Genomic DNA, 15,378 nt, shown 5'->3' on the forward strand with positions numbered 1-15,378 from the left:
CTGGAAATAACGATGAAACCTGCCCGCACGCACGCGGAAGAAAAGCACATATATCAATGCGGTTGGCGCTCGGGCAAAATTGAGTCTCTGTTATATCTCAGTCGAAGACCGCAATTTATGCAGAAGAAAGAAATGTGCTCGATATTAAATTAAACCACTTCCAAAAGCGACTTTTTTATGGCCATCTTGGCGATCTTTTCTATACACTTTTTGTCGTCGAACACTTGGAGGAATTGGATTCTCACGAGGAATGCTTTATACCATATAATTTACATTGGAAATTAAACTCATTAACACAAAATACAGGAATATTCAAATCAGTTTAGTTCTCTAGTACCTTCGATAATGCGATAATTTATGTAATAACGTACATTATATTACAAAGACGATATGTTTAAATACTTTGTTGTTTGTATTTAATGAAAAACCAATAGGCATGTACACGTACTATCCGTGATGAATTGTTCATGAATGCACAAGGGCAATCCAACGTAATCAGAAATACCTTATTAATGTAATAGATTATATAGGGCACATGTATAAATTTTCGCCCTAACTTAGAGACAAAGTCAAACGCAAAACGTTATTACGTTTATTGCAAACTCCAATCTATTTTATGAATATCCAATCATGTCAAACTTCACTTTGTAGATGAATGCAATTTCGTAATGCCTGCAAACACCGCTTCGTGGAAACTCGTTGCAATGACGTGAACATTACACGCTATGCTCGATACGTTATATTTTTACTTGGGAAACGTTATTTTTGCAAATTGTTCGGAAATTTGGAACGATTTTCCGGTGAACAAAGAAGCGATATCAGCCACGAAATAAAACTCGGCGTCGTCTCACGGAAGCTTTTTTGAAAGGTGCTTGGCTAGAATCGTGTCTGAAGAGCATCGGCGCTACTATGACAGCTCTCTTGCTCTCTGGCCACCTGATAAACTTTGTCGATTACACTTTTCTGTCGGCTGACCAGAACGAAATTCTGCCTCCCTCTGCGTATTCGTGGAGCACGTGAAAGTTAATGAATCTCACGTACGAACACATGCACACGCAAACACTATCCCATATATAGGAGGGACATTCGAGCGAACGTAGCTTTTGGAACGAGTTCAAAATTACTCGACCGTGTGGAGGCGAGAGGAGAAAGAGAAAGGATATTTTATTCTGAGTGTGCATATTGAACGTCGGTTCTAGCGCTGCCACGGCTTTTAAGACACAAGTCGTTAAACTTATTTTTCACGAAAGCGGCGGCATCCTCGACGATATGATTTTACTCTTTTTGGCTATGCTTATATAGGCCGTGATACTCATTAGGAATTTTCACGATTGAAAGTTGGGAAATTACCGAGTGATGTCGAGTGCCTCTGCCTGATTACAAAATTCTGCGGGTGGGTTTCTTTTCGCGCTTTTTCTCTTTTGAATAGATCGTTAAGCGCCTTTTGTATAGAATATCTCGAGCTTGGAAATGATCAAACCAAGCGTCATTTATGATATACTGGCTATAAAATAAAGTAATATACATTCAAGATTCCTTGATGATATTTCAAATTACAACTACTTATGGAACCAAATTGTTAATAGTATAATGAATATTTGGCGAGACATTATCAATTATCAAATCATAGCAAAATATCTATAATTAACAATAATCTAAAAAGTTGAATTACAATATTTTAAGTTATCAATACAATTATAAAAACATTATTGCAAATGAAACCAATTGCAGTTAGTTATAAGCAACAATAATAACAATCTAATCGAACACCAACTAAAATATTCCCAGAAAATTACCATTACGCGATAAAATTATAATTATTAACTCGAAAATACTCTCTCGAGTGCGGAATACGAGAGAAAGAGAGATAGAGAGAGAACCATTGATATTAAAAGCAATTTCGTGTTATTATTAAAACGTTTCCGCGCACTATACAATACTCTCGCATTATCAAGGTGAAGTAGACACAAAAAAAGTTCTCTTGCCGCTGCACAAAATTTCGAAAAATGTGCACACGGAGAACGAACGAAAAAAAATAGTTTCCCTTAACAAGCGCATCATCTCCGTTCCACGAGTGCGCGCGTACATCAAAGCTTCCAAAATTTCTTTTGGGCTGAGAGCTCCGAGCACGCGCCTGCATTTCGCCGAAAAAGTACAAGCCTCTGGTCGACGAAGATATACAACCCTCGGGAGAGCGAGAGAGAGGGATAGAGAGAGAGAGAGAGAGAGAGAGAGAGAGAGAGAGAGAGAGGCTTGCAAGCAACAAAAAAGACAGAGAAAGAGAAGAGTAACGGCTCAAAGTTTTCCTCCAGCAAAAAGTAGCAGCAGCTACACACGCCCCGTACTCACGTCTCTGTTTCTCTCCACCCACGCAGGCTCAGCGGCGGTGGTGGCAGCTGCGCGCGTCCTTCATTTCCCGCTCATTTTCTTCCTTCCTCTCCTTTTACCCACCCTTTCTCGAGCTCTCGTTGGCTTTCTCCCGTCGTTCGCTCACCCCCTCGCGCCATTTTGCGTTCTTCATCGATCGCTCTTTCTCTCACTCACCACGCAGGCTATTTCCTGCTTTCTTACTTATCTGTCTGACGCCGCCGTTGTCGTTATTGCTGTCAAAATTATTCGCGCCACTTGTTCAAAGTATCCACGAAGCGATGGTCGTGGTGGACTGGCGATAACTGAAACGACAAAGATTTCTGCAGAATCGCTGCAGAGGAGACGGTGTGAGAACATTCGGCGGCTGGCTGGTTATACTAGTTTGCAAACGCATTTGCATAGAGCTAAGGTTTGAAATTGAGAGCGGCCTGCTATTGTCGGACCCCCAGCGAAGCCAGCGAGCGAAGCCCCCACCCAATACACCCCTTTCACTCTTTTGACAGAACTTTCTGCAAAGACGTCGGCTGCTGCGCGAGCTTCTTTCTCTTGCTCCCTCTCTCCTCTTTCTGACTAATGCTCTGCTGTTAGGTATAATACCGATACAATAGGCTCAACTTCAATGGCTTAATGATAATCAGATCGAGATGAGAAATAACTTACAAATTTGATGCTAAATGCAACCTTAGCGTTGTGATAAATTTTCAATGTTCTTTGTTTATTTAAAAAAATTTTTTTTGATCATATTAATTATAATTAAAGATATAGAATCTCCCGTTTTTTTGTCATGTGTTAATCCTATGCAATCATATCTATAAAATATTGGCTTCAAGTTAAGTGATAAAATCACCATTAAATAAGCATAATATATTTAATAGAATAATAAAATAATAAAATAATAATATAATAATAATATAATAATAAAATAATAGGTAAAATGACAATCATTGCAATCAGATCAGCACTCTACAGTAGACACATAATTATCAACTCTACTACTACCACTTACTATTTTTAGACGCTCTAACTGAGCAATTTATCGATTTCACTTGACTAATGGTTAAAATGCGATCATTATTTAATTTTCGTATTTCAATTTGTTTACGGTGCTTCCTGTAGTAACAAAATGAAAGGTCTTACTATTGAGTAAGTAATTCGCTTACAGATGCAAACTGTAGTAGGCATACATAATTCACTTTTGTCGATAAATTGTGCAAAATTAAAAAATAACTTGTACATAATAAACTACTCACATTAAAAAACAATAATTTTTAAGGTATACGTTATCAGTAATGAACCGTTTTAAAGAATCTTAATTTTTTATTCATTTTTAAATTATTAATGAAAAAGTAAATTATTGAGTATGCGTGCTCATATTTCGATGCAGAATAACAATGCTATTTTGAATAGAAATAGAAGCGTGATTGATTCCTTTTATAAAAAAGTGCTCAATCCATAAAATTCAAAGGATTTATATTCAAAGTCCTGAAAGTATTTCACGTGTGAATACTTTCACAATACATGTGTCATTCAGAAATGAAGAAAAGAAGACGAAGGCAGAAAAGAAATAAATAGCTTTGCATATAGAACGAGTATCAGTGTGAAGAGATGGTTTTTGTAAAGCGACATATCCTTAGCGTCTTTGGCGAATGGAGCCATTATTATTTAGCAGAAGCGGTTGCATTCTATTGGCTGTACTTTGCAAGCGAGTAAGCGCGGGAGATTCCCCGTAACATTGGACGTAAAACTCGTTTGTAACACTCAATGCCAAACGTCTGTTCGATTCCCTCTTGCATCGAACCTTTTCATTATCATGCCCTCCTCTATTCGAGCTCGACTCATTCTGCTCTGGCTCTACTTCTCCCTACGCGCGCATATATCCTTCACCTCGAAATCTTTCGGAGTCCCTGCTGGAATTGCACAGCCGTAAAAAAGAAGAGGCCAACTGACTGCATAAATTCTCAACAAAAGAGCGTCCGAGAATGAGCTAGAGGCAAATTGGATCTTTTTTCTCTTTCCTTTTTTTCGTTCAAGCATCACACGGTATACACTCTCCGCGCTACGCGTCCTAAAATATCTCTGCCTGAGAAAACATCATCTAATGAATAAAGCCGACATTACATCATTTTTATTCTGCGTAATTACGTGTGGTCACTCGAATGAGAAAAACGCTCGTTTGGCCTTGCTGAATCTTGCGGATAAGCAAAAGAATGTAGCAAACGAAAAGAAGCCCCCAGCAACGAACTAGTTTTCGAAACTCTTTCCCACAGTTCCGTTCAACTGGCTCACCTAACGGGTTATATCTGTCTGCCTTGGCGACAATGTTTGCTAGACTTCTTTTTATGCTTATTTTATCTAGAGAAGATAATCTTTCAAAGTTTAGCTAAATTATAAAGCTATATTTAATTAAAATATACATCTTTTTATACGTTTAATTTCAAGTACAGTTGTCTGCATTTTTTTTTACATTTAGTATTATGAAAAATTAGGCTAGATAACATTGTAAAATTACTATTAACTTTGTAAGATTTTTACTGTCTGATATTATATTTATGATCGAAATTTATAAATTACTTTCATACAACCAACAGTATTTAATATATATAGTCAAAAAAATATTATTGAAAATCTTTTGGTCGCACCTACAGTACTTTCACAAGAAATAATAATAATAGAAAGCGATAGAAAATGACTCAAAAAGCGATTGAAGACGAATATTATAGGTTTGACATAACAAAAGAAATTTTCAAAAATAGATTAGTCTTTTATCTAATTATTTTCATATGAATATGAATAAAACCTTCATAGCCACTACTCCATCAATATCATTTGCATAGTAATGTTCAATTATGTCTGTTGCAGTGGGACATCATTTAAACGTGCAGAATCCCGATCTACTGAACACAGCTGGAAGATCAAGAGCATCTATCAGGCCGTTAGCATCTTAGATGATGCAGCATCAGCAGCAGACTAAGAGCTATAGGATGTCTATATATTCGACTAATTTCGAGCATAATAATTATCAGACCTCCAGCAAAGATCCGGTTGGCTACTGCGAGACCCCACTTTTTTCTTAGCTCAAACGAGTCACCCAATGACGAAGAGAAGGCAGTCGAAAAAGGGGTCGACCCAAAACTGGTCGGACACGAGCGTCGACAGGTTGCCGAGGGACCCGAGACACGTTATAAAGGTCGTCTCTGAGTATAAGACCTGATCTTTTACACCTTGCACTGGCATTGTCCGTTGGGTTAAGTACGTTCTTGGCTCGTGCAAAGTGTCTTTTGCTTTTTTTTTTTATTACGAGCACGCGATGATTCTTTCCGAAATTGCGTATGTACAACTAAGATTTCATAGATCTTTTAGCTTAAAAAACAATCAACAGATGTCTTCAATGTCAAACTCCATGTTGACGTATACAAAAAATTCATGTTAAAAAATAAAATAAAATAATATGAAAATAATTCAATAATAATTTTTTTCCGTTGTCTATTGAATATATTTTCAAGTTTATCCTTAGTAAAATACTAATGACATGGAGTATTAGAATATGACAAAGAGAATGTTACAAAAATGATGGTGACCTGTCCATATTAAAGAAAATGAATATATTTTTGAGAGAAAATGTAATTTTGAAAATTGCTCAATCAATCAATCAATCAGAAATGAAATGAAATTCGATGAAAATGCAGACTAATCGGATAGCGATGGGTGATAGAGAAAATTGGGCCTCAACGATGGTTAAATATACGAGTAGAAGCAAGAAAAAAAAGTACAGGCGAGCTACGAGCTTTCCACTTTAGTGGGGGCGTATAGAATTGGAAGGACGGATATCAAGGGCGTGCTGCAACGCGAAATGGGTTTCGGTGGCGGGCGCACACGCGATCGACGCACAAAGCACCGATAGGCTTATTAGGCAATCATGTAATCTATGTTTACCTATGGTGCAGTCTCTCGCGCGCGCATGCCATGCTACAAACGCGTAATCTCGTCTGGGGCACACGGCGAATGCGCGCGCCATCGAACCCGCATGTGCAGGGCACGCTGCATTACAAAGCTTACCCAATTATAAAAGTATCGATTAGAAGTCGATTCCAATCATATTAGCATATTATAATTAGCGATAGAGTCGACGCCCTCGCTACACGCATGCACAGCCTGCAAAGAGAGAGAGAGAGAGAGCTACAGCGCCACTACAGCGATGAAAACGCTGACTTAGGAGCCATATCCAAAATTACAGACTATGTGCATGCGGCTATTCATTTGAATAATTGCGCCCAAGCCATTTTTCGGCGCAGATCATTCGCCAGTGAATTAAAAACACGTTTGACCGATTTCTAGCTTTTCTCTCTCTCCCACATTTGCCAAACAGATTCATAATATGCATCCACGAAATTTTAACTATTTTATTTCCATTCGATGAATAAGCTCTCTGATTGACAAATAACCATAGCTAATGACGATAAAATAAGGCAAATACTATCCATAAACCATTACCATATTGCAAACAATGCCAATGGCAACAATGGACATGTACATAACAAACGAAAGTCATATTAACGTAACGGCAAGATCAGTGGAAATCAACGATAATTACAGGTGCACACACACACACTCTCAACGCCAAATGGAATAATAAAGCATTTGATCACTTTTGCTTTAACATCCACGCGAGACGTACACTCTTGCATTGTGCTGCGAGAAGGAGAACTAAACACTCACGTTAAAATCGCATCCCAATCAGGATCGTTACATCAGCGATATTTGCCCGGATATACCTCTCGCACAATCAAATAAAATATAGATGCACGGTAAGTAATAGAGAACAAATGTATATAAAGATGCGTAATTATAGGCGAGGTGATTGCAGAAGAGAGTACATCCCGAACTTAAAAGTATTTATCCATACTACAAAGATGGCAAACGATTATACGCATTGAAATAAGTGCGTCGAGGTTAGTCAAGTTTTAGAGGAGTGAGATGTACATTCAATAACAGGAGGATCCACGAATGCATCTAATACAGATTGATGATAGGCCTATTAGGCGCTATGTCGACGTTTATGCTTGTACGCGGTGGTACTGAGAGCGAGAGTTTACACAGGTGTATCGACCTTGTCTCTCTTAACTACGTGTCCGTCTATACCTATGTGTTGTTCTGTAAAATTTGATCATGCAAAGCGATTCATCAGAAGGCGATTATGCATTCCCGATGTAAGCATCGTTGCTGCATATATATAAGTGCACGCGCGCGTGTATGTGTGTAACGCGTCCAGTTACTTCATTGTTGCCATTAACCGCTAACCCAATTATAAATCTCCATAGCGCTCGACGCTGCAACGGACGAAAAAAATTAAAAAAACAAGTACGCGGCCGTCCCGTGGATTATTTGCCAACATCCATATCCATTCGCCGGTGCAAATGACGCTGCGCGTTATTACTTTAACGTGGGCATCATTAATATGAAAATAGCATGGTTTCACTGTCATAACTGTTTTCATTTTTTCCAATTTGTACATGTGCTGCACTTTCGAACGACTACATGAATAAGAAAGAAAAAGAAAGTGAGATTACGTAAAAAGCTTTTTTACACAGAAGCATTATCTGCGTGCGCGTAACGAAACATTAGTGGATGAATGTAGTACAAAGCAAACAGCCCTGTTACAATCGCCTTACACGCTGTAAAGCTATGCGCGAAGGATCAAGGATTGTTCGTGCCGACACGTTTATACACACAGAGCTCCGCGAGATACAAACTTATTATTAAACGATCACGTAATCGCTGTTTACTCTATGAATTCCTATAGTAACAGCGGCTCCTTTTACTCGGATTAACTTTTTACGCTTTGTGATCTTTCAAACTATAAAATTCTGCTCCAGAAATCCTAACCGATAATTCCAATCTGAATTGATTGCATTTGAAGAGTATCCTCATATAGATCTTTCATTTTTAGATATGTGTGTATTGAAAAAAGATAGTAAAACAGTACAGTATTAAATAGCATAAGCGTAAAAATGTGCTTGTAGGAATAGCTAGCGATAGGCGTTAAAAAAAGTGAGTTAAAAACTATGCTTAACTTTGTTTAACTTTATTTACTTACGCAAAGAACTAACAACAGAAACGAAAGTTTTTTTAGGAATACGGACTGTTGAAGTAGCAGCTAGCATTGACCGCCTAACATGTACAATCGGTGGCTATCGCGAGGACAATTACAGACCATCGGAATATATGTGTGCGCGTGCATATAGAGCCAACGTAGGCGCAAGCTCCAACTCTTAGTGTCTGTGTGGTTGTGCAAACACAGCCTCGTGCGTTCACACACAGCGAGGTTCACTCTCACATGAAACACATGTCGATACGGCCACATAATGGGAACATAACCGCGCGCACGTCGAGCGTCGGCCGCCTGCCGGAGTATTTAGGTGTCATGGTGTCAGTGGTTAATTGCACATAATTGGTCATTGTCGGTACAGGCTCGCGCATGCGCGACGCACGTCAAACACGCAGCTCCAAACGCGCCTATGTCGCTCCGAATACTTGAGTTGTTCAAAGGATAGATATACGAGTAGAGGCTGCACGAACAAGAGAAAGAGTAACAGATGCCAATAAATTACGTGCCTCGAGTTCGCGTTTACTTATTCCCGGATATTGCACGGCAACGTCGAGACAACGAGGATGGATGTAACACGAAGAACAGGGGGTAGGATGAAAAAGCTTTGGCTTGGATAACGGCAAATGGCTTGTTTAAGATAGACAGGAAATGAGCCAGTCCGGCAGAGCCAGATACACAAAGAGGATTTATAGAATAATAACGACGCGATGAAAAAAGACTATATAGACTATATAGGTTCTCGGCTGGCATGCCGGCTATATATGTACGACAAAGAGCATATTGAAATGCGCAATCTATGCAACAGAAAGCGAGAGAGAGAAAGAACGATAAAAGCGACAAATAATGTACAGGAAGAATTTAATCGCACCGTATTCCTTTCGCATTATTCCTCTCGTTTGTATTGCTCTCTCACACTGTCGCCTCCTTTTTTGGTTTCCTTTTTACTTGATATGCATCACTGTCCGCGAGATTGAGTATTTTACTTGCAATAAATTTTTACAGGTGTCACTTTATCAGTTTAAGCAGAAAATTTAACAAATGCATTTTACGTATTAATTTGGACCTCAAATATGTTCGTGTTATTATAATAATCGGTTGGTTTTGATCATTGAAAAAAAACACAGCATAACAAATACAATACGAACTTTTTTGAATCTCGATCATCGATCGGTTTATTTTGAATATGTCCATGATATTTTCATTGTAAAGAATTTCAACTTTATCGTTACATATACCTGTAATAGGACATGTAAAACTGTAATTACTACAGCGTCACAAAACATATTGGCAGTTCAATTTTCAATTAAGTTCAGTTTGATACGTCGTGAAGAGAAAACATCGATGGAATCATAAAATCAACGTCTTTTTCCAGCAGCGGCAAGAAAAAAAATGAACAGATTAATCTCGAAGCAGATTTTTCAACTCTTCAATTACATCGCAATTACGTCGACGCGAGAGTTCGAAAAAGAGCGAGAGAGCGTCGAACGAAATAATGAATTCAATGCAGCCAGTGATTCACAAGTGGCGGCATTCCCTGCCGGCTTACGAATAAAGCAGAAAATGTACGTACTTGAAATTTCAGCGGCTCTAAAGAGTATAGAGCTCCCCCGCGATTTTGCAATTTGGCTCGGTCTGCGCCAGCGCCATCGCCAGCGCCTGCGGCAACGGCACCAGCAGCAGAGCGATATCGTTTGCGAATCGTGAAGGCGTAAAAATTACACTCGGAGATGAGAGAGAACAGGTGCAGAATCGAAGGCTAACTGCAACGAGAGAAACAAAAGGAAAGAAATAAAACAGACACGCGTCAGCGAGAAGCAAGAGAGGAGGTAAAATCTGGCACGAGAGAAGGATTTCCCGCGGATTATCCAGCGGCAGCTGCTCTCTCTCTCTCTCTCTCTCTCTCTCTCTCTCTCTCTCTCTCTCTCTCTCTCTCTCTCTCTCTCACTGGCGCGAAGAAAGGAAATCAATATTCGAAACGCGGCGAGTCACGAGCGCAATTACATTTCGCTACACGTCATCGCGCCGCGTGGAAATGGAAAAAAGAGAGAGAGTGAGCCGCAGTATGAGAGCGTCTCTCTGCGGACGCGTCCGATAGAAAAATCGGCGACCTCCCCGCGAGTACGAGAGAGAAAGCTCTTTCTCTCGCTCTTCTTCGTTATTCGCGTTTCTGCCGCGCGCGTATAATGTACCGATTCTCTAGCGCATGAAAGAACTTTTTAAATCGTCCAACAGCCACAATTCCACGCCCGCGCCACTTCCCAATGAAAATCACGTTTTAAATTCGCTGCTGCTGCCTGTGTGGCCCGGCTTCCAGCCATCCCTTTATCCCTCTTGCTTTCTGTCTTGGTTCTCCGCTCGTCATTTCTCTTCTCACTTGTCGGTATACTGCAGCTGCAGCCAAAATTTTCCAACCAGACCGCGCAAGTCGATCAACATTGTAGAATCTTTCCACGATATACTTTCGACGATTACCATATCTCCCCTATTCTTGTACAGGCCATATGAATTCGGTTTTGGCGCCCACGAACGCTGCGGCGCTTAAAGAGAAGTGAAGCGCGCAAGGCCGATAGCGCTCGATGAACCTCAAAGCGGAAATCTATTAAACGGCAACTAAAGCATCCGCAGTCCCGCAGTTGTGCTCGCGCACACACGCGTACACCTACACACAAATATTTCATTTCGCTTACTGCAAAACCAAAACAGAGCCAATAACACACGTTCATAACATACATACACGTGTGCGGGTGTGAGGCCAAATCGAATCATATAAATTATTCCATTACGATAACCGCGAAGCGAATTTCGTCAGACAGCTATATGTGCGGTACACGTAGCAATCGACCAATTTTTGCCCCTCTCCAGCTGGTACTCACTGGGCCTAGCCTATGTCCGCGTATTTTTCCCTTTCTCTCGATGGTGCGATTCAATTGATTCTCTCCGCTATGGGCGTGTGTCTCCCCTTCCCGGCTGCGTGCCACAGATATGCTATCCCCCGATAATCGATGATAATGCGATGACGCGATGCGCTTGGCTGGTATACGTGTGACCTTGACATTGGACCAATTAGCGCGAGAGAACGTCGACCCTCGCTTACGTAAACAGACTGCTTGCATGTGCATGCGTGTGGGTGAACAGTCTAAACACTGTGCATGCTGGAGAGGAATGCCAGCGCCGTCCGAGAGGTAGAGAGAGAGAGAGAGAGAGAGAGAGAGAGAGAGAGAGAGAGGCAGAGTCTATGAGCTCACACCGGTTATATAGGCCTTTAGCCTATGTATACTGCCGATTCGGAAACGTCAAACTGCACCTCAGCTATGCCTACGCTATTCGCCTGCTGCCACTGTCCTGTCTGTGTTTGTGCACTTTGCCACCTAGGTGCGCATGGACATATCGTCGACTAATAGCATCTAAATGGTACAAGCAATGCTGCAAGTCGACTTCGAGTCGCGAATATTAGCTTTTTTTAAATGAACATGCGGCTGCCAAAAGAGTTTATTGAAAACCTTAACGATGACTAGACATTCAAAGAAAGAATAAAAGGATTAGAATAAAATAACGAGATAATTATCAAATAACAATGGAATAATTTGGAATTTAATGTTCTGCAGGGCAATCAATTTGGTTTGTCTTGATGAAGAATCTTCGACTGATATCATTCTTATCTAGAGCTTGATAAGCTTTTTCTATGACAGCGATAGATGAGTTTCGTTGCCTCGTTAAAATCCATGCGAACCTTATACTGGAGAATTAAAATATTTTACCGACTTGAAATTTAGCAAGATAATTATAATTAGTTGAATACCTGAAGACACTGGCTATATCGGTGCAGCTCCACACAACGGCATATGATGTATAATCAGTGTCAAGCACCCAGTAAGAGCCTTCAATTTTTGATGCAGTCGGAAAGACTACCGTCAATTTGGCTTTCTCTGACGATTTCTGCATAGCGTAACCTACAATGCTTGATTCTATTCCAGTTCTTAATTGAAAGAAACACATTTCATACAAATAAATATTTACTTTTTATAATTCAATTCACTTTTGAAAAAATAAAATGCTACTCGCACTTACAAGACTGAAATTTGCTTGTTGAGAACACTCACAGTCCCATTGTCTTCAGAACTATAGTCTGCGGTGACACATTTTCCTGTTATTTCGAAAATAGCGAAGTAACGCTCGGCTTCGTACCACTTTCCGAGGTACTGGAAAATAGAAAAAGTAACCTTTATTCATAAGCACATCACTTCTTTTAATTCACACAGTATAAAATGTTTGAACTTCTAACTTGAGTAAAACTATTGTATTCTTCTGAATATAAAAATAACAAATTTACGGCAAACCAACATTTGTGCACATAACTATTTTGCACGTAAACTTTTGTGCACATGCATTAAAGTTGATATATAGATATACTGTGCCATATTATATTGCGTACAATAATTCATGTGGAAAATAGTTCTGTGCACAAATGTCGGCTTGCCAAATTTATTACATGCATTGTATAAATTTACCTTTCCAACATCGAAGTTTGGCACAACTTGCACATTCGGACATTTCCCTGGTATAGGAACTTGAGCTACTGTACTACTAATAATGAATATTCCCAACAGCATAAACTTCATCTTGGCGTTATATCAGCATAAACTGTTTAGTCCACCGTCATCGTGATTCTTTTACAAGCGAAATATGAATGTTATCAGACTTGCATAACAACTTGCTTATACCATATTTTGCAACTGTCATTGCGATAGCAAGTACTTCAATATTATTATTTGCAAGTGATAAGATGTTTGCAAAAGTCTGATTAGTATGTGCCTTATAAAACACCATTCGTAGTTAAGCACTGAATAATAGTCACTTGTGATTAATTAATTCCCCAGTAATCGCTGCACACAGCATTCAACTAATATTTCGCAGCATCTATCGACTTTACTTTTGCAGTATCCATTTTGTTTATCAACAAGCTATATTCCCTCGTGGATCCGCGCGCGAGGCAGCGGCAGCTATCGATAAAGCTACCTAAAAACTATGCGCAAGTCCATAAAACCACGGAAAAAGCGATAAAAAACACAAAGCTAGCAACATCGGAAAGCCATCGTTACACGTGGAAAAGACGTCAAGAGCTGTGGTAGGCCATCTCGACGCTGTGGACCGAGCGGCTGAAAAAAGCAACCAAGAACAAGACGAGAATAAGGCGCCTGTGGCCGGCCACTACGCGACAAAGTGCGCCGACCACGTGTGCATCGACATTAAAAATAAGAGCAAGTGAGATACGGAACGTGAGCCGCGCACCATGTATACGCGTACGGGTGATTTAAAGCCGAAAAGTGATTCAGAGAGATCTGCTCTGCGCTGTCAATGGCCAATATTACGCGGCCGTTGCCATTAAACATCTGCACATAGCGCGACGCAGCTGCCGGAGTGTGAGCGAGAGAAATTTCCATGGCAACGCGGGTGCGTAGTAACAATCGTACTTTACTGGCCACCTGATGATGTACGTAGACTTTGATGGCTTTTATGCGGCGCGCAACGATGGCCAGCTGCGTGATGAGAGAAATGATGACGGTACATAGGCGCACGGATGGAAAAAGCTCGCGCGCGCGCAAGCCTCATGACTGTGGCGCTTCGCGCACGGCTAAGTGATTTTTAACGTTTTTCGCGAAATTATGCGACTACAGCGACGGCGCTGGCGCCAAGTTGAGTACCGCCGCTATAAAGATATCAACCGGGCGAACCCACTTTACTTGCAATCACACTGTGGATAAAGTTTGCACCGAAATAACCGAATCGCACGAGGCCGCTAGTTTGGTGGTGCGAGAAAATCCAAATGCTCTTGTGAGCCCTAGCAACTATCGATAAGCTAGTTTGCACGAAAAAGAAATAGAATGCCGAGCCACATCAGCATCCAAGCGTATGGCTATCACTGAAAATCCATCTCCGCTCACTCTCTATCGCACAGCAATAATGTCACGGCAATCTCTCGATGTAACACACACAAATTAACACGTGCGCGAAAAAAGTAGCAGGTGACTAGCAGCCGTCAATAGCAATACACGGTCGGTCAAAAGATATGTCTGAAAAAACGAGTATCGCATCTTGGATAATACAATCAAAGTCCATCGCGTGTAATGGCTCATTCAGGATGACGCTGGCACGCCTGTGTGGTGGGCTATCGGTGTCAATCCAATCAATGCTTTATTAAGCGATGTGCGCGCGTGTCAGAGAGAGAGAGAGGGAGAGAGAATGAGAGGGGGGAAGGGGGAGAGGCAACAACTCGTTTGTTTGGCGGTCGACGATGAAAGTGAGGGAGAGATGCGATGGATAGATAGAGGAGAAGCGAAAGAAGCGACGAACACATACGCACACACATCAGTTCGCATTGTGTTTCTCTCTGTGTGTACGCTCTGACTTATCGGTTATTGGAAATCTGTGTTTTTGTAGGGCACAAGAGCGAAGTCACAGCCAATAGGTCAGACAGAAGGAGAGGGCCCGTGTCTTTGATTTACCGACGACTAGCTCTCGCCCTCTCTATGGATTATGCACCGCTCGGATCATTAAGCGCTGATCTCGACAACCCCTTGGTTAATTGTTGTGTGAATGTACTTTGGTTTAGCGGCATCCCGTGTCTGCAGTGGATTTACGCTTTGAAGCTCATTTGCTATATCCGGTTAATTACGTCGATATGCGGGCTCATTCAAATTTTTGCAAATAAAAGCTGAAGATTAGTGGTTCACCGTCACAAAGATGTACAGTTGATTGTGCATATATCCAAAAGCGCAATTAACCGTCAACATTTTTTTATCGCCTACTCGAACACTCATACGTCGTTAAATATTGTTCTTTTGCCACACATATTCCGATAATCATCAGCTGAAACAGTCTGTCCTGCATGACATGAATTCTAG

The 15,378-nt window shown here is 40.7% G+C and overlaps 1 protein-coding gene across 1 annotated transcript; it reads right to left on the bottom strand.

Moving 5' to 3' along the window:
• Positions 1–11,953: 11,953 nt before the first annotated feature.
• On the bottom strand, positions 11,954–13,160 carry LOC131667379 (apolipoprotein D-like). Its single transcript, XM_058940758.1, has 4 exons — positions 12,985–13,160; positions 12,545–12,675; positions 12,276–12,452; positions 11,954–12,212 (listed from the first exon to the last, which is right to left on the bottom strand). Exons 1-4 carry the CDS (start codon positions 13,093–13,095, stop codon positions 12,068–12,070), a joined length of 564 nt encoding a protein of 187 aa, XP_058796741.1. The 5' UTR covers positions 13,096–13,160; the 3' UTR covers positions 11,954–12,067.
• Between the last annotated feature and the right edge of the window lie 2,218 nt (positions 13,161–15,378).

This window comes from Phymastichus coffea, unplaced genomic scaffold (assembly GCF_024137745.1).
Source record: "Phymastichus coffea isolate CEN01 unplaced genomic scaffold, Cenicafe_Pcof_1.1 PCOF00065, whole genome shotgun sequence".
Classification (NCBI taxonomy): domain Eukaryota; kingdom Metazoa; phylum Arthropoda; class Insecta; order Hymenoptera; family Eulophidae; genus Phymastichus; species Phymastichus coffea.

Excerpts from the sequence above, each read along its gene's own strand:
- LOC131667379 (XM_058940758.1), bottom strand. The coding sequence starts at position 13,095 with ATGAAGTTTATGCTGTTGGGAATATTCATTATTAGTAGTACAGTAGCT. Across the intron at positions 12,676-12,984 it reads CAAACTTCGATGTTGGAAAG|TACCTCGGAAAGTGGTACGA; the intron begins GTAAATTTATAC and ends TCTATTTTCCAG. Across the intron at positions 12,453-12,544 it reads AACAAGCAAATTTCAGTCTT|AACTGGAATAGAATCAAGCA; the intron begins GTAAGTGCGAGT and ends CTTTCAATTAAG.